Source organism: Equus caballus, chromosome 27 (assembly GCF_041296265.1).
Source record: "Equus caballus isolate H_3958 breed thoroughbred chromosome 27, TB-T2T, whole genome shotgun sequence".
Lineage (NCBI taxonomy): Eukaryota > Metazoa > Chordata > Mammalia > Perissodactyla > Equidae > Equus > Equus caballus.
Window position 1 is genome coordinate 55,098,743 of NC_091710.1, and position 24,490 is coordinate 55,123,232.

General features: G+C 37.6%; 1 protein-coding gene across 2 annotated transcripts in view; it reads left to right on the forward strand.

Moving 5' to 3' along the window:
• Nucleotides 1-23,714, forward strand: part of CSMD1 (CUB and Sushi multiple domains 1) — a 1,833,881-nt gene extending 1,810,167 nt beyond the window's left edge. Inside the window, exons 64-70 of one of the 2 annotated variants that reach the window (XM_023630572.2) lie at nt 1,175-1,354; nt 2,626-2,670; nt 6,045-6,206; nt 9,461-9,573; nt 10,384-10,471; nt 16,748-16,880; nt 20,386-23,714. In XM_023630572.2, the coding sequence (XP_023486340.1) occupies nt 1,175-1,354; nt 2,626-2,670; nt 6,045-6,206; nt 9,461-9,573; nt 10,384-10,471; nt 16,748-16,880; nt 20,386-20,545 (881 nt within the window). In that variant the 3' untranslated portion in view covers nt 20,546-23,714. The remainder of the gene's footprint in view (nt 1-1,174; nt 1,355-2,625; nt 2,671-6,044; nt 6,207-9,460; nt 9,574-10,383; nt 10,472-16,747; nt 16,881-20,385) is intronic. The other variant, XM_023630573.2, reaches the window with a different exon arrangement.
• The last annotated feature ends 776 nt before the right edge of the window (nt 23,715-24,490 follow it).

Genomic DNA, 24,490 nt, shown 5'->3' on the forward strand with positions numbered 1-24,490 from the left:
TAATTTTGTGACTTAATCATGAAAATTAGAAATGTTGTATGAATGATTAGTAAGTCAATTTTTCATCCTCTATCAATTTAGTAAAATATAGTATCTCACTCTTATGTTAAACATAAAATAATACAATGTTATAAAAAATTATTTTAATAGTACATAAGATGTGATTTTTGTACATTTATTTATCAGTATTATCAGATGTGTATTTATTTTAAAGTTGTCACCTCTATTCAAATTATATATGTGGGTATTACGTACAGACACATGCACATGCATATATGTATATAATATATACACATATAAATATATTATATATAATATATTATAATAAATATATATTGTGTGTGTGTGTGGAACTTGCTAATATCAGATCTTCATTGTGTTGAAAGTTTGCTGAAGTATAAAATATTACAATATTTAAAACAATTGCATTCACAATTTTAATATTGAAAACTTACTTTATAATAATCTGCCAAGTCCTTTACTTAAGACATATGTGTGAACTTTATAAAGAATGAAAAGTCATTTGAGATCTAAATGTTACAAACGTATTTACTCCTAAATTATATTTTTAAAGGAAAAAGAATCTGTACTATTTCGATTGTTTCTAAACACACGTCAGATTTTTACCAAAATTAATTATTCATTTAAATGAACAGTAAATTTGCTAATTGCCACCAGATGAAAATCAATACATATTTCTAAATATGTGTCAATCTGTATGTGTTTAGTTTATAAGACTGCTCCTTTAAGGAGATTTAGCACTTTATTTACCTTAATAGTCTATCAGTAGTGATCTGTTTATTTCAAAGCTGTGATTTCTATCCTAAATTTCTAGATATAATTAGTTACACACACACAGACACATATGTGGTGAGGGAGCGGTACACGTGTATATGGATGAGTGGGGTAAAGAGAGGAAGGAGGAGGAGGAGGAGGAGAGGGAGGGAGAAGCGCAGAGAGAGCTGGCAAATGCCACACGTCCGTTATGTTGTAAGTTGCACAGACTGGAATACTGGTGATATTTAAAGCTACTGTATTCACAATTTTAAATTGTAAACTAACTTTATAGCCATTTCCAAATTTGGGCTGCCTTTCTTTATTTCTCTAGATACATATGCTAACTCTGTCATGAACAAAGTTTCAGTGTTTCCTAATGGAATCAATACTGTTTCAGCGCACGCCTGCAGACAGCCAGAAACGCCAGCCCACGCGGACGTGAGAGCCATTGATCTTCCTACCTTCGGTTACACCTTAGTGTACACTTGCCATCCAGGATTCTTCCTCGCGGGCGGGTCTGAGCACAGGACGTGTAAAGCAGATATGAAGTGGACAGGGAAATCACCTGTCTGTAAAAGTAAGTCACTGAGGAGGAGGTGCAAACACATTCCTGCAGAGCACAGACCAGCACCAACTCCCCACCAGGCTAGCGCCCAGGCTTAAGATACACGAGTAAATACCCTCACGAAGTGATGTCAGTCAGCCCGACCAAATCTGTGCTTAATGTGTGTGAGCCGTGTGTGTGTGAACGTGTGTAATAAGTGTCTGATACAGTGGAGGCACACGCTGAATAGATGTATAGATTTTATTATTTGTTAGTCTCATTTTAACTCAAAAAGAAAAGCTACTTGGTTGAAGAAACATATTATGAGTTAAAAGGAAAGTAGCACACAATATGTTTTTGGAAAATGTATTTTTTAAAATGTCAACGGGCCAATAACACTAAGTGTTGGTGAATCTATAAATTAAACTTTGTTCTTTTTAAGACCACAAGCTGTTTGGTGGTGGAATATATGTTTATGTATTCTTGAAATTGGTTCTACTTTTTGAAATTACACAAACAATTAATGTGGAACTGATGCATTAATTACTCACAAATTTGTGTGTTTACAAATGAGAGTCATAACTCTGGGTCGGATTTGATGATAGCTAACCTTTCAGATTCCCGCCAAACACGGACTATATACGTGAGTGCTGAACAGCATAAACAAGAATTAGGAAGTGTGATGAAACCTTGACTTTGGGTCTAGTTTCCTGGAGTCTATTCATAGTTCTCAAGTTAGGGATTCTTAAGATACGTATGTTTTCCTTGCCCTTGTCTGTCAGAAATAGAAGAATGCAAACTTTAAAAGATGGTAGTTTGATACAAACTACAAAAGCTAAGAGGTTATGAGTTAAATCTAATTTGATAGACCAAATTAAACATTCTTCAAGGGAAATAATTTGCTGTTATTCAGTATGAACTTGTAGGTTCCTTGATTTGGGTGGAGACGTAGAAAATTGAGAGAGGTTATGACATCTTAGTTATTCTGTATATTACCTTCCAGTTGGGGGCAGCGTGTCCCAAACAGGAGTCAGACCCTGGGTATAAACCACCTCCTTTGCAAGGCTCTCTGTTGTAGCACACGTTAGCTCTGCCTTGATGTTCACCATTAAACTCAATTTTCCCACACACACAATGGCTATTCTGCTGTGAATATATGGGTTTACAATGGATAGGTATAAGAGATTTATATTTTGTACATTCAGGAAATCTGGAGGAAGGAAAATTGCTTCAATTTGACATTTTTTCAAACTTATTCAAAAATAACTGTTTTTGAAAATGATAATTTGTCTTTTTACTTGTAGGTAAAGGAGTGAGAGAAGTTAATGAAACAGTTACTAAAACTCCAGGTTTGTATACCAGAACAGTTACAGATTTAAGTCAAATGAAGTGACTTGTTCCCCACAATACTGTGTACAGTGAAACAAATTTTAACACATAAATTTCTGATTCCATTAGTCCATAAGCAAATTAATGTTTCAATTATTTAAAACACCAAGCCTATGCAGATTTCTATTTCTTTCCTAGCAGTGGTTTGTGAATGGAATAACAACACTTTACTTCAAAGGAAAACCTTTGGCATCATCACTCACTGTCTCATTGAAAGGTGCCTTAGGCATTGTGCCGGCAGAAATGGATATAAAACATTGATAAAAGGATGTGATATAATGGAGAGCCTTATAAAGAGGGTTGCAATTCTTTCTTTTAAATGAGGAAGCTAAAATAAATGAGGTGATATGACAGCATGAACTCTTAATTTGAGCAGTTCAAATGGAGAGCTCCATTTTTTTCCCAAGTATTTTCATAATTCAGGCTTCCTCTGCCTCTTAAAAGGTTAATTATTGCTTTTTGTTCTACATGGTACCTTGCTAAGTGCATGATATAGCAAATCGGAAAGATTGCAGTGCTGGTTCTGAAGGAAGGTGTTCATCACCCCAAATCTTCTGGTGTATTCTATCCATGTTATAAATTCAGTGAATAGTTAAATAATACAGTGTGTCCCCAAATTATATTTTAAGTCAAGCTTTTTTTCCTTCGTAAATATATAAGGCCACCTTCCTAGTGTTTGCCTTATTTGAGTTTTAACCACTGGCTTCTTAGACATAAAGCTCTTCTCCAGAATCAAATGTGGAAAGAGTACCAGTAATGCTACTGTTGAGGCCCAGTGCTGTGTGACACATTTAATTCTTATATGAGGCAAAAGGTCCCACGTGATTAAAGGAATTTCTCCAGTGTAGACCGTGAAGCATAAAAACTCCCTTTTTTAAAAAGAAGTCTTTCTAGACTACTCTATTTCAATGCTATTTACAAATTAAATACAGAAATCGATACTCTTTATCCAGGCAACATTTTCTTCAATGGAAGGAAACGCAATCTGTTGTTGTGATGGTGGTGTGCTTGCTCTGTTTTTGTTTGCTTACTTTTTGTTCCAGATGTTAAAATAGCTGCACACTTTTTTTTTGAAGTAACGTTATCTCATTCTCTCTGAAGGGAAGTGATAATTAAACGCGGTTCTTTATCAGGGTGGCACATTCTAACACACCTCGACTTTTGTTCCGTTACATTGCAAACTACCAGCAGCAAGTCAAATGACAAGGACTCGAAAAGAGCATCTTACCGCAGCACTGATGGTCAGATGCACATACAAACAAGCCACTTCTAAGACACTGGTCATGCCTTACTGGACCCAGTCAGGCGTGCCCCATTACTGCGACATGCCAACAAGAGTAGCTTAAGTAAATGGCTTGATCAAGTGCATTAACAGCTCAGCTGAGTGTGTAAATTCTAATTAGGGGAAACAGTCAATATTATTTTAAAAGCCATTAATTTTAGTCAGGAAAATAAATTCATTTTGAGCTTATGAATTAAAACTGGGCCTCTGTGATGCTGCTGATGGACTGGTAGAAGGATTTCATGTCAGTTATCAATAAGCAAATGTGTTAGATGTCTGTCTTATCTCGGTTTTAAACTTGTTTAATTTTTGTGTATGTGAGGAAGATTGTCGCTGAGCTAACATCTGTGCCAATCCTCCTCTATTTTTTGTATATGGACCTCCACCACAGTATCACTTGGTGAGTGATGTGTAGGTCCGCGCCTAGGATCTGTACCCGTGAAACCCAGGCCGCCAAAGTGGAGCATGCAAACTTAACCACTACACCACCGAGCCAGCCCCTAAACTTATTTAATTTTTAAAATGATTGTTATTACGAAGTTGGGTCCATTCAAAGCTATAGGAAGTGATTACATTCTGTTCTTTAACTCTTGTGTTGCTAGGATGTATTTTGTAGGTGTAGCCTGTCTAGAAAGACAGGAAAACAGCCAATTGGACTGAAAAGAGAAGCATGAACCCAGACACAATATCCATGCCCTCATCATCTGTTGTTATAACTGGATTTGCTAAAAAATATCTGTAGAGAAAAATGCATCTTTATTTGTACCCAGCAAGTCAAGCAATATGTTCCCACCAATTCTACTTACAGTGGATCTTGTCCACTTAAACATTTAGGCACCTCAGGAGGCAAAAGGCAAAGAGAAACTTAGTGGAATCATTGGTGTAGATTTACATCAGTTATCCTATAACATTTTATATTAATATTGTGAAAATGGCAGGGTATTATACATGTTTATTAACAGAAATGTGAAAAATAAGTTTAATTTTTTTACAACCAGTGAAAACAAGAGAGGATACCTTAATAATCTAAGTATTCTTGTGCCAGATGAATTTTAATGTTTTAAAAAGACTTTATGCCTTTTATTTCTAAATTTAAATAAAAGATAGAAGGATATATAATGTCATATATATGGCAGGCATATGTGTATGATATTTGACATCATTGAATCCAACTTTCTTGCCCATACTGGAATATTTTTTCCAAGGAGATTAAAGTAGAGTAGAAGAGCATGCACTGGCTCTACTTACAAAATAAAGACCTCAAGAAATAAAACACCTTGGTCTTCATACGCTGGGTGTGTCTAGTCAAAGTGGCGCATTGAAATGCAAGCTTTTTGAGGGCAGGAGTTTCCTGACAGATGATCTGTATCAGTTCTTCTGAGCCTTCCAAGTCTTTTGAAGAGTAGACTTGTGGGCTGGCCCTGTGGCATAGTGGTTAAGTTCAATGCACTCTACTTCAGGAGGCTGGGTTCTCAAGTTCAGATTCCAGGCAAGGACCTACAGCACTCATCAGCTATGCTGTGGCGGCGACTGACATAAAAAGTGGGGGAAGATTGGCACAGATGTTAGCTCAGGGCTAATATTGCTCAAGCAAAAAAAAAAAGAGGAAGATTAGCAACAGATGTTAGCTCATGGCTAATCTTCCTAAGGAAAAAAAATAGTAGACTTGGATATTAAATGAAATATCAGTAGTGATTTCCTGGATCAGTTTAATATATTTCTCATTAAGCACAATCAAATCTAACCCAATATTAGTAGTACCAATTACCCATACCCTCTGGCCTTGGTAGGTCTGTTAAAACAGGTATGCTTTGTCATCTAAAGTATTTCTCCAACAAAGTAACAAATGTATATTTGCATCTTACAATAATCTCCCTCCTCGTTTCATTGATGTTTACACATGCTAGGAGGGGACACTGGAATCGATCATCTTTGTCTTCATTGTCATTATTTGTGATGTCTCACTGAGCAGTATTACACCCTCTCTGTTTTAAAATACCTACATTTAATTTTTCTGCGTATGCTAACATTCATCTGTTTTTCCCCCCACAGTTCCTTCAGATGTCTTTTTCATCAGTTCGGTGTGGAAGGGATATTATGAATATTTAGGGAAAAGGCAACCAGCAACTCTCACCGTGGACTGGTTCAACGCGACAAGCAGCCAGGTGAACGCGACCTTCACCGAGACCTCTCAGGTGGAGCTGAGATTGACAGGTGGGCCCTGGAAGTTTTACTAAATGCGTATATGTTATCACAGAGGAGGGAGCCAACGTTTATTAAGTACTTATTAATATTACGTTGGCTTTGCATAAACTACATCTTGCTGGATCATCTCAATATCCATGGCAGGTTGGTATTACTTGCCCATTTTAAAGATTACAAAACTCGTACAGAAAAGTGAATGAATTTGCTCAAAATTATGCCCATATTAAGTCAAAGATGTAAGATTTATATCCAGATATGCACGTCTCCAAACTTCATTCTTTCAATATCTGGTTTTCTAACTCATTGCTCCTTTCGAGTTCTTTTCTCGTTCCAGAATTAACAGACTAACAACAGTTCTGATTTCTATGCCAGACACTCAGTACTACACATATATCACGTTTTTTTATCCTTACATCAATCCTATGATGTAAGTATTCTTATTGAACACATTTTTATCTATTAAAAAGAGAGAGAAAGGAGAGAGACAGACCGACAGACACACCCAAGAGTAGCCTTCCTAAGGGAACATGGAAGAGGTAGAATTTGAACTCAGCATCAGAATTTCAACAAACAGAATCTTGAGCCCACACTCAGTAAGACACTGAATCCCTTCATGCTTAAATGTAGTGTCTTTTTAAAAATTTTTATTTATCTTTTTACATATATTATTATTTTTTGGGGGGGGGAAGATTAGCCCTGAGCTAACATCTACCACCAATCCTCCTCTTTTTGCTGAGGAAGATTTGCCCTGAGCTAACATCCATGCCCATCTTCCTCTATTTTTTTCCCTTCTCTCCAAAGCCTCCCAGTACACAGTTGTGTATTTTAGTTGTGGGTCCTTCTAGTTGCGGCATGTGGGATGCCACCTCAGTATGGCTTGATGAGCGGTGCTAGATCCGTGCCCAGGATCCAAACTGGCGAACCCGTGGGCTGCTGAATTGGAGCACACGAACTTAACCACTTGGCCATCAGGCGGCCCTCACTTTGTGCGTGTTAGGATATGGAGAGGAGCGGTAGAGAGAGCAGATTCCATAGCTATTAGCACTTTTAAGGGGAAGATCATGTGGTCCGCAGTCTTCAGCCTGCTGTCTTACTGACTTACAGAATGCTGTAAACTGAGCTACGTGTTAATGAGAGGAAACCAGGATGCTTGTTCATAGCTGGGGTTTGTTTTTTAAGGCAAGTTACCTGCCGTATTTTTCTCTTTTTTTTTTTTTTTGAGGAAGATTAGCCTTGAGCTAACTACTGCTAATCCTCCTCTTTTTTCTGAGGAAGAGTGGCCCTGAGCTAACACCCATGGCCATCTTCCTCTACTTTATATGTGGGATGCCTACCACAGCATGGCTTTTGCTAAGAAGTGCCCTGTCTGCACCGGGGATCCGAACCGGTGGACCCCGGGCCGCCAAGAAACAGAACATACGCACTTAACCGCTGCGCCACTGGGCTGGCCCCTACCTACTGTATTTTTATGGCAGGAAGGAGAAAAGGTGTTAAAATGGTTTCTAATGAAGTCAGATATTTAAATGCTGAATGACCAATGTGTTTTATGGAGACAAAAAAACCAATAAATGATAAAAAAGAAAACTCACTTCTGACAACAAGGTATTTTTCTATAGACCAACTCCTAAAGGCTTGTGACTCTCCCTAAGTCATCCGCAAGGCCAGCCTGCTTCTGAACACCCAGAGGCCCCCAGATGGCACCCACTTTCTCCGCAGTCGCTAGACTGCCACATGCTTGATCTTTAGAAACTATGATAACGGGTCAAGATTTTCTGCCATTCCTCACATCCACTTTCCTACTTCTTTGTGAGAAAACATCTGAAAATAGTACACACAGCCTGGATTTAGGAGAAGCAGAATCATCCATGCTCATAGATTTTTAACAAGTACATACTTAGGAATTCATGGTCTGGGGGCCCACACGTCGCTCTGCATCTTGAACCTGTGAGTGTGTAAATGGTTTAGACCAAGTGCTGCCATCTGGTCATGGATCAGAATAAGCAGAGGAACTTTTTAAATATTCAAATTCCCCAGTCTCACCCAACTGCATTGGATGATCTATTTTTTTTCCCCAAAGAAAACGCTCCAGTATGATTTTGATGCGGCTGATGTCCGTAGATCAGTGTTGGGAAGTCTCTGGTCTAGACGGGAAAGTGTTTGGATCAAGTGTCATTCCAGCTGAGTCTCGGTGGACATATGGAGACTTCTTGGCATGTGAATTCTGATTCCCCACGGAGGAAGGGACGCTAACATTGTGGAGTGCCAGCTAGGGCACAGATTCTGCTGGATGCTGTTATTTAATCAGCATAAAAAATATCCCATAAAGATATATTTTATGATCTCTACTTGTCACTCGTAAAACTGAAGTTCAGAGTTTTAGGGGTTAAACCCATTGCCCAAAACACAGAGCTGCTGATGGCGGAAATGGGCATCAGCCCAAACTAAAGCCTTCAGGGGTCCTTCTTGTCAGTTGACTTGAACAATGGGTTCCTTCCGTTCTGTGCGCTCGGCCATGCAGAGGAGTCCTGGGATACTAGAGCTCCGCATCTCTAATCTGAGTGAGTGGGAATTGACTGCTGCACTCTCTGAGCCTGTCTTCTCTGCACAGGAGACATTAGGGTTCATCACTAATGGGTTAATATTTTGATATTTGTTTGTTTATTCATTTATTATATCCTTTGTGTAGGGAGCTAGCAGTAGCTGCAGGCATATTTCCTGTCTGTTCCCCATCCTAACCACTCCGGGCATCATGATGAAGCAATCCTGCGAGGCAGGACTGTGTAACCACTTCGTTCCCAAGATCCTATGGCCACACAATACGTCCAACACGCTTCGTTCGCTGTGCTATTCGTTTCAAATTAATGGGTGCAATTCATCTTTATAAGGAGCTATATTTAGGGTTAGGGTTATGGTCTCCTTTTTCTACATACTTCTCAGAAGTGACTAAAATAGGAATAAGAAATGCTAGATTTTAAAAATTAATATAATTGAATGTGTATTCCTTTCATCATTTCCGTGGGATAAAGATGTTGAATTTAGTGAAGTGGATTATACTCATTCAAAATTGATGAGGACTTTAAGAGGAAGTGATTTTAAGGAAAAAAGAAGTGCCGAAGCTGAAATTTAAAAATAAAAATAATTTCTGTTACCTATGATATTATCATCTCTATACCATATTCCAAATCAAATGGATTGAATGCCTGAATTATTAACTCTTGTGAATTCCTGCAACGTGAGAATAATCGACTTCCATCTTTTTGCAGGTGTTTACAAGAAGGAGGAGGCCCACTTACTGCTGAAAGCTTTTCAGATTAAAGGTCCCATAGATATTTTTGTCAGCAAGTTTGAAAACGACAACTGGGGACTGGATGGTTATGTAAGTACTTTGTGAGGGTTGTCACAAAGCACAGATTTTCTCGTCCTTGCTGTCTGCACTGAGGCAGGAGCAGCAGAGGAGGTTTCTTTCTGAGAGGAGCTGTGTTGCGTCTGCCCCTGGAAAACTCAGCCGTCCCTCTTCACAACAGCTTGGCCATTTTACTGCTTCATTTCATAGTGAAGAAACCTCATCTCTGAAAGGAGAAATAAATTGGCCAAGGGTACATGGGTTGTAAACGGCAGAGACAAAACAAGAACGCAGATCCATGTTCTGTGCTTGTTAACACGACTTTCCACCCTAAGGGTGGGGCCGAATCTTTCCAAAGCTATCAAAAATTTCAAAAATAGTCATTCCCAGGTAAGCAGAGAGACTCAAGATGCCCTCCTTCATATCCTTCTTTGCAAGTTAACCATTTGTTTGGATTCTCATTCATTATCTGACTTAACGATGTACAGCCTTACATGAAGTGCACCGGCCAATAGTCATGACACAAAGTGAGTCTTACATAATGTAGGTTATGTATTAATGCATATATTTATCCCCCTTGGCAAATGATAGCGAACCTATGAAGACATTGTAAAATGTACTGCCTGTTTCAAGATCAAAATGAGATTGTGAGAATTTATGTTTGTTCAGGTTCACCTTTGTATTTTCCAATCTTTAACCATAAATGTGTCACTGAAAGGAAAGACAAAAATAAACTATTTAGCCTATAATATTTAAATATAAGAAATACAATTATACTATAATAAAAGAACAGATTACTATTAATCCTTTGTATGCGTTTACCTTCCTTTTTGTGCATGTTAGGTATCGTCAGGACTTGAAAGAGGAGGATTTACTTTCCAAGGTGATATACATGGAAAAGACTTCGGAAAATTCAAGCTTGAAAGGCAAGGTAAACTGCACTTAGGATATTTTTTTAAGCAAATATCCGTTTGGCCTTCAAATGATTATGCTGAGAAGTAATGAAAAGGTCAGGACTCTGAAAGAAACATGAACAAACATATTGGAGAGACTAACATATTTACAGATGAATGGGAAAAAAATTCCTCTGAACAACAAAATAAACAAAGCTGGAAAAAGTGCAATAAATATGCCAGACATGAGATTAGTATTCTTACTATATAAAGACATATTAAAAATAAGGGAGAAAAAAGCAAAGGCAAAACTCAGTTAAAAAAGAAACAAACTACATTATCCTAAGAAAATCATTAAGTAAGAGTAATTAGAATTGGCCAACAAACCATGAAAAGGTCTTCAACTTCAAAAACGTATATTATGGCCACAAAGATCATTTTTAGTTATCAGAATGGCAAAGTTTTAAAAAAATGATTCTGAGTGGGCAGTAGAAATAGGCATTCAGGTGTTGAATTTTGGTGGATATATGAATAGATATGTACAATTTGGCAATACTTTTTCATCCACCAATTCTATCTCTAGAATTTTTAATCAGACAAGTGTGAAAAGTGTTCTTTGCATCTTCAGGTGTGTTTAAAGCAGGCCAGGCTTTAATAGTTGACAGTAGAAATAACCTGTATATCTTACACATCTATCACAAAGGAATTGCTTAAATAATTTTATGCAATGTGTTACATTAAATAGAAAAGAGTGTCATTCAGTTTCTTCGTTAAGGGAATGAGGACTATATATTGACGTGGAAAGATGTTCATGACTTAGATATGACAAAAAAAAGTTTCCTGTAGACAGACAGACAGGCAGGCAGACAGGCCCTTCTTCCTTATTTATGTCTTTCTCCACGACTTGATTTTTACCTTAGTAGTTAGAACAGGAAAATATATGTGAAAAAACACTAGATTTGAATCTTACCTTACGCACTTGTCAGTTTTGTAATCTAGGATGAGTGACAATGCTCTTGAGCCTGTTTCTTCTTCTGAAAACTCAGGAGAGAAGTCAGTTCTGGTTGTCAGGAAGATTAAGAGACAATGTAAGCATTAGCCTTCTGCGTGCTAAGCTCTTTTCACACAAAAGTCATTACTATAGTTGTTGCTACCAACACAGAGGAGAAAATGCATTTTTGTAAGAGATTAGCACCGAATTTCTCCTGAATAGTCTAAACCACTTTGTACCTTACTTGTAGAATTCTATTAACGTATTAATTTTATAAAGAAGAATATTGTCATATAGACTTCAACACCACGGCTGCCTTCCAGAGGCACAAGAGTGTAATATTTTGAGAAGATTATCACGGATAAACTCATTTCATGAGACTTTTATCAAAATACTGAGGGATTCCACAAGAAATGTATGCCAACCTGTATCGTATCAAAGTTAAAACAAAAAAAAACTTAATCAAAAGGATAATTAGTCATAAAATATTCTAATTCCACCATCCCAAACTCAGTAGTTTTAAATAGAAGAGCTTCAAATTATAATGTCAGCAATGGCTGAGATGATATTTTAAATTGGGTTATAGTATTTTGAGGTAATGAAGTAGAATAAATGCATTAGACCAACACTAATGATGGTTCAAGTTTTCTCTTGCTCTAAGCCAAACCCTGCAGTTATTTGTCCTCCTTTCTCCCTGTGGCACACGCTCTAGTAATTTCATTTAAGGACACCCCAGTGAGCTGTCCAGATCCTCTGTGGATGTCTGAGTTTACTCATCCAGTGCACCTGACCTGAACGATCAGTTTGCTGTTGCAAATTCCCTCTGCATTACCCCATTTCTTTTTAATGTAGCAAAATAACACCTTGCCTTAACCAGTAATCTTTATTCCCATGTGATGATGAGCTCACTGTCAGGGAAAACAATTTGCCTCACAAAACAATTTGAATCACAAGCAAGTCTCCCATTGAACTAATTGGAAAAGTCTATGTTTAAGTAATGCTTTAATAACAACCATTCATTTGAGAGTTATGGCTAAATTGTATTTTGTCAACAGATAAACTGGAAAAAAAGTGATTATCATTAAATGGCTACTAAACCAAGTCAGTCTGAAAGACAACTCTAATGTAGAAACTTGTGTAAGAAACTGAACAATGAATTGGTTTCCCCATTAAAATTGAAGTCAAAATTTTCAATAAAATAAAAATAAAACTTTACAAATTTTTAATTAAAATTAAAATTTCCCCCATACATACAGAAACAGAATAGGAGAAAATATATGCAAGTCATGTACCTGATAAGGGACTCGTGTCCAGAATATATAAAGGGCTCGTATGGCTCAATAATACAGAGACAAATAACCTAACTAAAAAATTGGCAAAGGATTTGAATAGATACTTCTCTAGAGATATACAAATGATCAATAAGCACATGTAATGATGCTCAACGTCATTAGTCATTAGTGAAATGCAAATCAAAACCACAAGAGACACCACTGCACATCTACTAGGAAAGCTATGGTTGTGAAGACGACAAGTGGTGGCAAAGATGTGGAGAAATTGGAACTCTCATACTCGGCTGATGGAATGTGAAAATGACACAGCTCCTGTGGAAGACAGTCTGGCTGTTCATCAAATAGTTAAACATAGAGTTACCATAAGATCCAGCAATTGCACTCCTACGTGTATAGCCAACAGGACTGAAAACTTATATTCACATAGAAATTTGTACACGAATGCTTCTAGCAGTATTACTAATAGCCTAAATGTGGAAACAACCCAAATGTCCATCAACTAATGAATGGATAAACAAAATGTACATCCATACAATGGAATGTTATCTTGAAAACACTATGCTAAGTAAGAGAAGCCATTCACAAAAAAACACATACTTATGATTTTATTGATATGAAATGTCCAAAACAGGTAAATCTATGTAGACACAAAGTAGATTAGTGGTTGCCCAGAGGAGGAGGTTGGGGGAGCGGAGGATGGGGACTGACTGCTAAGGGATACTGGGTTTATTGTAGGGAGACAACAACCTTCTCACCTTAGATTATGGTGATGATGCCAACACCATGTGAACATCAAAAAACCCTTGAATTGTATGTATGCTTTAAATGGGTAAATTCTATAGCATGTGAATTTCTTTCAATAACGCTCTTTGAAGAAATTGAATGGCCTACCTTGTAACATGTGCAAAGGTCCTCATCCTCATTCTTAAGTAAAGATATGAGAAAACTACTACATACAGTCTTCGATTTATCTGAGGAGCAGCAGTAGCAGTCATGATAATATGAAGAGGAGGCAGAATGGGAGGAGGGAGGGGTGGGAAATGGAGGGACAGGAGGTGGCAGTTAGATATTGTACAACTAAATATTATAAATAATATTTATGATATAATATAATTATTATAATAAACTAAATAATATAAGTAGATGTTATACAACTATATAATACTAAAAGTTACAAATTCTGTTAGGCAATGATTCTACTTGTGAGAAATCATCCTGTGTATTTAGGCTCCTACTGATGTATAGCTGTAGAAAAAGAGTTTCATTGCAGCATTTTAGAAAAAAGACTAGAATGGCCTAAAACTTCTTCAAAAGAAGACTGGCTAAATAAATTCTGACATATCCAATTAAAAGAATTCCATAGGGGCCGACCTGGTGGTGCAGTGGTTAAGTTTGCATGTTCTGTTTTGGTGGCCTGGGGTTCGCCGGTTCAGATCCCAGGTGCGGACATGGCACTGCTTGTCAAGCCATGCTGTGGTAGGCATCCCACATATAAAGCAGAGGAAGATGGGCACAGATGTTAGCTCAGGGCCAGTCTTCCTCAGCAAAAATAGGAGGATTGACAGCAGATGTCAGCTCAGGGCTAATCTTCCTCAGAAAAACCAAACCAAACCAAAACAAACCAAAAGAAAACAAAACTAAAAGAATTCTATATACCTAAAAAATTTAAATCTGATTCATATCTTCTGATGGAAGAACCTCAAAAACATATAGTTTTAAGTTTAAAAAGCCAAATACAAAATATGTACACAGTATTTGCATTTTTTAGAAAAGTAATAAAAGAAACAAATATATATATAGTATATTGCTGGAAGGACACTCAAAAAATAAAAACCCCAAAAACCCAACAACCACAAAGAGGAAGTAAGCCTTTATTTCCATTGTCCTTTATATTATTTATTTTCATATCTTTGTATGCCATTTTAATTAATATCATGTGCATGTATTATCCTTTAAATCATTAAAATAAGGGTAAATAACTGAAATTAACTAGGAGCTCCTGAAAGCATAATGATTTCAGAGTAAGGTTGGTTGTTTAATTCACAAGGACTTTCTTTCATGTTGCTCTGTGTTAGGATGTGACGTCTCTTGTGGCATGTGGATTTTCCAGGATTTTATTGATTAAAAGTCTAATATCTATTATGTCCAAAAGTTCTGTTTGCAGAACTTAATTTAAGCAGAATACAAACGTGTTAGAATGAGGCCAAAAGACTCACAGAATTATGGAAACCTCGAGAATGAGGTATTGTAACTTAAGGGAAACCAGTGGGTGCTGAAATCCTACAAAGACAGCAAGACTTTTTCATTTCAAAAACAGATATCGAGCACATATTGTCTTCTAGGCTCTATTGTAGGCACTGGGACTTCAAGAGGAGAACCAGCCGAAAAACTAGCCTGGCATGATAGAACTTATATTCCAGGAAATATAGGTCCTCATGAACTTCTGCTAGGTGCCAGACACTGTTCTAAGTAGCTGCGACGTCCTGGGGTTTTAATTCTCACAACAAACCTGTGGGGTTGGTGCCATCTGAGCCCTGTACCGAGGTTCTCCCTGTCACACAGTGCCGTGCCTGGTGGCTGGGTGTTACTGCTGCTCCACCGACGCCCACACTCTGCCTGCTGTTCCTGGAATCACCACCAGGGGCATCTGGTGTTCCCACTAGGGTTCTAGGCACCACCACAGCCATGAGAATCAGTTCTAAACCATCTCAGGATGCTTTGCATCACTCACTCGAAGTTCAGGGCCCAGATAGGGAGCATCCAGTTGACTTAACTCTGCTAACATGCACATCACCTGAATGCTGAGATTAGAGGGAACAGTATTAGGCACTTCCCCTTGCATCGTAGGTGGTGACTGCTTTTGACAATGAAAAATTAAATCTGACTCATATGCGTCAATATGGAAGAACCTCAAAAAGATATGATTATGTTACAAAAAGCCAGCATCAAGGATAAAATACGTTCCTATTAGATCTTAACATGGTAGAAAGTAGCATAATCCTGCATCTATTGAAGCAAATGAAAATGATGTTAAGTTTGTATGTGAAAATTCAAGAATTTTTATTTAAAAAGATATTCAAGTGTTTTTAAATATTTTTTGTTTGCATTTATTGTTTGTAAAAAAAAGTGAATCAAGATTTCTTTCTATTTAATGTCCCATAAATTCAAGAAATCTACTTCTAAAACCAGGTCATCTTTTTAAAATAATTCTGCTACGTTCAGATGACCCCAATCATAATTCATTACACATGTGCATTGAGTGAATCCATGCAATTAAGCCAAATACATTTCTAAATCGTATTTCATAAGTAAACTCTTCAAGAACAAGCTTCTGTATGTTTGCATCTCTCTCAATGTCCTGCATATGTTTGCCACTGTAGATATGAATTAAAGAGCTAATGATTATATAGTCTTTGCAGTGTTAGATGTTTAGATCAATCTTCCTTTCTAAGGAACAGAAATCACGTTTTACCATTCTTTTGTGTCCTTATAGAAACTTTCATTATAGCACTTAGGTGCTTTCTTCTTTTGAGTATTTCTAAACTGTGTAAGGAATTTTGGAATCTACCTCAAATAAAAGTAGATTATACTAATATATTCACATATGGAGAATATAATGCCATTTATATAGAGATCTGGGATATTTATGCAATTTCGGTGACGTTTTGCTGATTCTGCTCCTTAGGACAGGAGAAAACAGCAAATACTACCCATCTCTGTATGTAGATAAAGCCATATAGATACTTTCAGTTAATTTTTACACAAATGCAAATATCTATAACTATAAGCAAAAGTCAGAATGTAGAGTGCCCTTTGCCTTTCTTACGCTGGAAACATGAGGCCCCTTCATGGTATCATTGAATGTCAGTAAGTAAAATCTTTTGAAAAGACTATCAGTTAGTTCTCTCTGGAATTACAACTTCCTCTGCTTCTTGTATAATTTATATTCATTTATAAAATTTATCATAACTTTACCTTTGTTTAAGCATAAGTGCAGCAACTGCAAATTAAACATTCTTCTTCTTTTCCAGATCCCTTAAGCTCTGGTCAAGATTCTTCAAATCATTCCCACGGCACTAGCAGCGGGTCTGTCGCGGCTGCCATTCTGGTTCCATTCTTTGCTCTAATTTTATCAGGGTTTGCATTTTACCTCTACAAACACAGGTACTGTGCAACGTCATTTATTTGCAAACATTGTTATGGTAAATTATTGGTTTGCTGACTGTGCATGCTCTCCCACTCACAGGCACATATATTTTATACCACTATGCACTATTCTCTCCTAGGGTAAGAATGCTCATACGGCAAAGTTTTGTTTTGTTTTCTTTATTTGCCATACTTTTTCAGTGAGACATCTCTGAGTAATAAACTTTAGGAGAATAAGTAAGTAGATTAAGACAAAACATGCTACGTTTTTTGTTCCACTGAAAGATGCATTAAAGGATCTTGTTCCTACCTTCGAGCTCTAGGACCAACCATCAGGAGCATTGAGGTGGCCTTTCCCCTTTCCAGCAGAAGATTGAACAGAATGATCTCCTCTTTCAACTCCATGAATCTATGATTTATAAATTGTTCATTTATTCCTTCCTTCAACAAATACAAATTCAGTTCATACTGTGTACTAAGCAATACTAATGGTCTGTCTCTTGAAAAAAATGTCCTGGATATATATGAATTTGTATATCCCTACTAACTGGAAAATGTCAAAACTTGGAGAAAAAAAACTTTAAGGAAATTGACCCTTTCCTTGGGGTTGAGATGGATGCCAAAAAGAAGAAATCAAAAATATATTTTGGAAGAAATATAAATCATTCTTCATTTTGTGTCTATATGGAATAATACATTACCTGGAGGAATTTGGCATATGCCAAACTGCCCGAAAACACTGTTGAGAATAGCAGATTTCCCTAAAAATAACAATAAAAAAATTATGATCCCCTGAAATAAGATTAAGATATATTAAATGTGTCCAATGTTTATTTATATAATACAGACATTTCTACTTACTTCTGGTTAAAAAAAACTGGTCTGAGGATGTTGGTTTTTTTTTTTATGACATAGAATAGCTTTAAAAATGCATTCTTATACTTTTTTAAAAATATAAAATAGTAAGAATCTTACTTCAAAATTATATTGTATTAGCTGTTCACAGGTGTGTTCTCGCTTTCCTGTGGTTGGTAATGTTCTTACTTTAAAAAGATAACCCAGTGACAAGAATCTCAAATGGTGTTTACAAAACTAAAGATTGGCACAGCTGTATTAATTAAGTATTATTATTTTTATTTTGAAGAAAAAATATCCTATGTGCACAAGTCTGGTAAACCTTATCCTTAAATTTCTACTTGGAGCTAGTTGAAAATTTAGCAAATGTGGAAATATATCCCACTGCCTTATCCTGTAAAATGCCATCATTACAAATGCTTCTCTTCTTATAATACAAGTTCCTCTTTTAATATAAATTAAAAATATATCTTTCACACATTTCTCTAGGATATATAATATCCATACAGTAGGAACTTTTTATAATTCCTGCAAATTCACTTTTGCTTTTTTTTGGCTTCCACGTTAATCCCAAGGGAAAGATGTAGTTCATTAAAGATCGCTTTCCCCACCTTTTGACATGTTGCCTGTCAGTGGGGACACCTCTGGTAACCTGCTGTGGTTCCCTCTGGCCGCCCCACGTGCCTGAGATGGACAGCATCCCCACACGTCACCGAGTTTTCCTCGATGCTCACCGAGTTTTCCTCGATGCCCCTCCCAGGGATGCAGACCTTTATACAAGTCTCAGAGAAAGCTATTTTCAGCATCTCTCTTGTCCTTTAAAAAGATAAGCCCACACCATTGTATATACTTATACATCAATTAAACATTACTTCTGATTATGTCTTAATTTTAAGACCACATGGCATTGGGAGAATATTCAACATACTCCACAACGATAGTCTATAAACCTTAGAAGCTTCCCCAGAAACATTCAGTATGAGATGCGTCAGTGAAGGTAAGGCAGGGAATAGATCTCAGATTAGAAAGCCAGACAGGAGGGAGCAAATAAGTGTATTTTTTATATGAATCTGACACCTACTTTGCATTTCCACTCCTGTGGGCTGCTGGGAAATTTAACCTCAGTGTGAGTGTCTCTCTTCTCAACGTGGCTCCTCATCCAAGAGGCTGCCCTGTGTCTGGAGACTGGAAGGAGGCTCTCTGGTCTGATGGCTACCAGGAGAACAGTTCTTAAGCCACCATGACTTCTAAATCTGTAGAGTCTTGCAGTTCCCTGCTTCTGTGTTATGTGAGGGCTGTGGGGATTTTTGCAGGAGGAAGGAACGCATGCCCCATTGCCCAGGTGCTTCTTCTGAGGTCTTGCCACCTGCCTGGGAACCCACCAAGCGGGTAGCTTTCTCCCCACGGGCTCCCTACCCTCTACAGATATCAAAATTCCTTAAGGAGTTGGCGCTTTACTTCTCCAGATAAAACCCTGTTTCCGCTCATTTCTGAGTTTCTCCCCTTACTTGTGTGCTTGGAGTTGTTTTCTTGATCAGAGCCAGGGTTCCTGACTCAGGACGTCAACATGATTTCCGTCTCAGCAGCCCCAAAGTCTGGTCCACCACTGTAGTGTTTCCCTGGCAATGAAGGAATCATGGTGACTCGTGACCTGGGAGATTAAATGAACGTTTTAGCCAGGTCTAAGCTTCATTAACATTTGGCTGAATTTGTTTACTAACCTTTGCTACTGGAGCATTTTCAAGTTCAATGTCAAAGACCTCACCAGCCCCTAGGCCATTTGCAAACTGCTTTTCTGCTGACAGAAACCTACTTTTCTAAGATTCACACACTTTTTAGTTCTCTGTTTCTTAATGAACATATTATAACTTAAGAAAATCCACTAGGAAATCACTGAAACAGAAGTTTCTTTACATCCAATATCAAGTGATGTTTTTGCTAGTGTAATTTACATTAAAGTTCTGTTTTTAACAGAAAAATTATATATTTTTCTTGTATAATTTCTTCTGAAAATAGCTGGGGGCAGACTCGATAGCTTTAAGTATTATATATCTAAAAATCTTTTCATTCTCTAATCTTACATAATATATATGAGTTTTCTTTTAACCAGAAAATGTGAACAATAGCTCAATAATGTATATAGTGTCTTTCCTATAACTTACTCAGTAGACACAAAATTATGTTACAGAAATACCAACATTTGGTGAGTGTTAGTTACAGCAGTAAACTCAAGTTTATGTTTGTATTTTAGTTTAGTCATGGCCATCCTGAAGGGTGAGCGTCTTGGTTAAAAATTCTTCCTCTACGTGATGATTGGTGACTTACTCAAGGTCATATGGCTCATAAGTGATAGACCTCAAAACCAGACTCTATCTCATTCTAGCACTGGTGACCTTTCAATTTTGCTGGGACTGTTAGTAGAAATCAGATAATTCTTTGGTTTTGGGAACGGCTTCAGTTCTCTAAACCTTCTTTATAATCCCAACCAGCAATGTAAAGAAATGAATTACAAATTCGTGAGGATGTGCATGGCTCCCTGGGTTGTAGGCCATCACATCTGTGTTGTTGCCTGCTGACGGAGGCGTCCTTTCACGTGCAGAGTCCCAGCTGTGAGGTCTCCCTTCTTGAAGTCAGGGTCCTCACTGTTTGTTCCCTCTTTTCCTTTCAGAACAAGACCAAAAGTTCAATACAATGGCTATGCCGGACATGAAAACAGCAATGGACAAGCTTCATTTGAAAACCCCATGTATGATACAAACTTAAAACCCACAGAAGCAAAGGCTGTGAGGTTTGACACAACCCTGAACACAGTGTGCACAGTGGTATAGCCTTCAGTGCCCGACGGACTGATTCATAGCCATACCTCTGACGGACAAGCAGGAACCCTTGGTGCCATATATCACTCTCCCCTACTCTTGGCTTTGCTGCAGCAACCTTTCACATCGACCGGCATACACGCAGCAGGAATTCCAGTCTAACGTGCCAGAGTCTTCTGAGGATCGAACTCCAACCCTAGCTTCATTCTGAAAGTGGATTCTAAGTGCCCGGCTGCAGCCGCTTGAAATGAAGGCACCCTTAAGGAAGACTGCCAGGTCAGGCCAACACGTCGTACTTAATGCCTCCGACTTTCCTGTTTCTGTGTGGCTGGAATGCCTTTCAACGCAGTCCTCTGGGCACGTGGATACATCCTTTGGGCGCGGTGACAAATGGTAGCACCACAACATGTGTTTGGTTTTTTTAACCCCCATGGATACGAATACTCTGAAAAAAAAGAAAAAAGCTCTCTTGAAGAAGACACCTTTCTGGTAGATGCACACACCTACAAATGCTTCCCTCTGTCCTTCCTGAGACCTGACAAGCTTTGAGGAACTCACAGCTCACCTTGGAGTCCATTCCTAGGGCCATTTGCAAATTTCCTAGTCAGCTGTTCTATTGCAGAATTTTTGATGCACAATTTTTTGCACTAGTGTGTTATGAATGACTAAGATTCTGATAAACAAACTATTTACACAGGGTTTATACACACTATCCATTGTATATAAGCATCCTCTCACATTGTCAAGCTAAACATTCCACCATCCGTTTAGTTGGCGTGTTAGAAAAAGAAAAAAAAATCCCCAGATATGGCACAGGTTTTAAAAGGAAAATACCGCATTCAAGAGATTTATTTTATTATTGCTTCTTTTAGCTACATGTACGTGTTGAATTCACTGAAGATATCCAAGGAGAAAAAAAGAGGCCTTTTTATTTCCCACATTTATCTTATTTTAGTACTGTCGTCATTCTATTATTGTCAATATTATACTCCTTACTAGCAGGGGGTTTGCAGTGATTTCTATTTGCCATGTAAAAATGTGAATAGTAATTTATTTTAGATAGCTCATGAACTTGTGGGTTTTAGCTCACAATACAGCCTTCCCTTTGTATCATGTTTTTTCTTTTGCTGTGTCATCACTCTGATAGTACATTGAAAGACAGCATACCACAGCGGCACCCGGAACTCAGCAGGAAGTGTTCAGGATCAAAATACCAAGTGTTTCTTTGGAGGCAAAGAAAAATTACACACACTCTTATTTCCTGATGGTTTATTTTATATATTAGTTTGTGTTTGTTTTATGCTTTATAGTTCCAGACGGAAAGAAAATTTTGATGAGTTTTCAAGGTCAAAATTCATTATAGGTAAATTTATGAATTGCGGTATAAATAAAATAGGTGTGATCTCCATGTGCATAAAATCAAGTGTGAACTAGAAGTTGTGGCGATGAGAATGTGTGTGTAACAGACTCAAAGTAAAGATCGTGTTTATTTTTATTTACAACTGTTTGATAAAAGTATTTGAAAGGACAATGCTTATTTTATGATTTGGTTTTTAAGTACATATTGCAGATATTGAAAATTTCCCCGACCTCACATTCCAGGGGGCATCAATAGAGACGTCAGAGGTGTTAATTGGCCGTCCACTTCACTGTCATGAAAGTATTCACACCTAGCTTTAAGACCCGTATATTTGTTTGTCTATTGCATATTTAAATGCAAGACTTCAGAAGTGAAAAATGAAAGAAAAAAAACTGTCAGGATAATAACTCGTTCTTTCAAGTCGTGCGTTTTGATGTGAATTTTTCAGCAGATCTTTTCTGCTTGGCCCCCACTATGCTGAGGCTCGTTCGAAGGGCCACGTGCTGTTAGGAGGGCATAAGTGACCTCTTGCGGTTACTGCCTCGCCTTTTGAATTCTATTTTATTAGGCTGAAATCTCTGCATGCTTTTCTCTGGCCACCCTGGACAACATTACTGGAGATTTGTTTTGCACCCTGGAGCCCTTCCATCACTCCGTCTCTTTAGACAGATGGGGTCAGCCAGAGCCAGGCTCCTAACGCAGACCCTGAACAGAAACAAAGAGAAAACGTGAGGAAGTCTGAGGATCGTCATGTGCAGGGGAGAACAGGGTTACTATATATATTAGGTGTATATATATATATATACATACATACATAGATATAAATATATTGTACATATCTAAGTTTGAGTCATTCAAACTGGGTGCAAAATGCTGACTTCAGAGTCTGAATTAATGTCTCTCTTCCCACATCCCTGACCTGCTTGCTGGTCAATGATGTTACGAAATCCTGAAATGACAGGACATACACACATGCAGGAAACCACATATCAGATTAGATATCATTTTCCTTTGTGAGTATCCTTCGGTTGCCAGTCTAGAGCATGTTATTGAAAAAAAACAAAACTCCATGAAATTCTCCTGTAAGAATTCTGCCTAGTTTCTTCCTAGGTGTGTGCAGTATCTATTCAGGTCTCCCGCGATCGAGGGGTTGGAGGGCCTTGTCCAGGCAGCTGGCGAAGGCGCTTTCTGAGTTCGGGCTAGAAGACTCTTTCCGGAAGCAACCAGAACACATGCGAGGGCACGCCCCCATGCTAACACAGGTTATGTGCTTCGAAGCTGTTTAAAACTGCTGCTTGTTTCACACGTCTTGCCTTTCTTCAGGCTAGCTGCAATAATTTTTTTCTTCTGTAAAATATTTTGTAAACAACAACAAAAAAAGCTATTATAAAAAGGGGAAAGAGAACGCTGGCATATGATCAGGAAAACCCATCATCACCCCCCCACCGTCTTGCCATCCCACCACATGCTGCTGACATGAAGTAGGTGCAAAAGACCTTTTTGTACAGAGATATATTTTTTATGAAGAATTTGTAAAATTATTAAATATGCTGTAATTTTTTGATTAATGTAGGTAAATTGTTAAAAAATAAATGTTTTTACAATACAAAACTGTAATTTTCCCAATAATGTACAATGGACCATCTCTAGCTGATTTTCAGTTCCAATCCTATTACACATGTATTAATATTAAAGTGGCCTGTTAAAATGAACAGTATCTTTTTTTGTCAAAAAAAAAATTATAAAGAGAGTGGACTATAGCCTGTATAATGCCACCTATCTTTAAAGCAAATCAGAGTTCTAATTAAATATTTAATTTTAGATTTCGATTTTTCGGCGTGAGTTTATTTTAGCTTTAATAAGTGCATGTGATTCAGTGGAAGGGGAGGAAGAGGATGGAAGTGTTTGTGACGAGCTTTTACAGAATTTAGGAGCTTTTACAGAATTTAGAATATTTTCCTAAAACATTAACATCACGGACATGATGAATAAATAGCACACTCGTGAGAAGCCGTGACACAGATAACAGCGATGTTGGAGCTGAGAGATTTCTTGATGGTTTGCCTTAAAATCACTGGGAGCTTTCGGCTCCCTCCACAGCAAAATCAAGCTTGTATTTTTTGATTAAAAAAAAAATTGGGTGTTCTTTCTGTAAAGTTTCGCAACACTGAAAAATGACATATAAGAAAATGATAGACATAGTTAATGGAACATTTCGAGTATCACCCTTGAAGACAGCTCAAAAAAGTCATTCACTCAATCAGCCTTCCAAATTCAAGCCAGCTGTCCTCCTTTCATTTCTGGGCAGAGAGAGAGCCGAACGCTTTACACGTCCTCCGTGGCCCGTCAAGCTGAATGCCTTGCAGTTAAACAGAATGATATACTAATTTTCCTGAGAGTCAAGTTATTACAAAATAAAAAACAACCAATCATAATAATAATAAATGACCCCATAGTGGCTTGAAAGTAACAAAGTTTTGATATCCCTACTTAGAGTCTGGATCTCTTTGCATCAGCAAATGTGTTTAGTTGCCGTGGATTGAGGACCTACTACGAACCAGACACTGCTCCAGGTGACTTTCGCGCATGCAAATAAT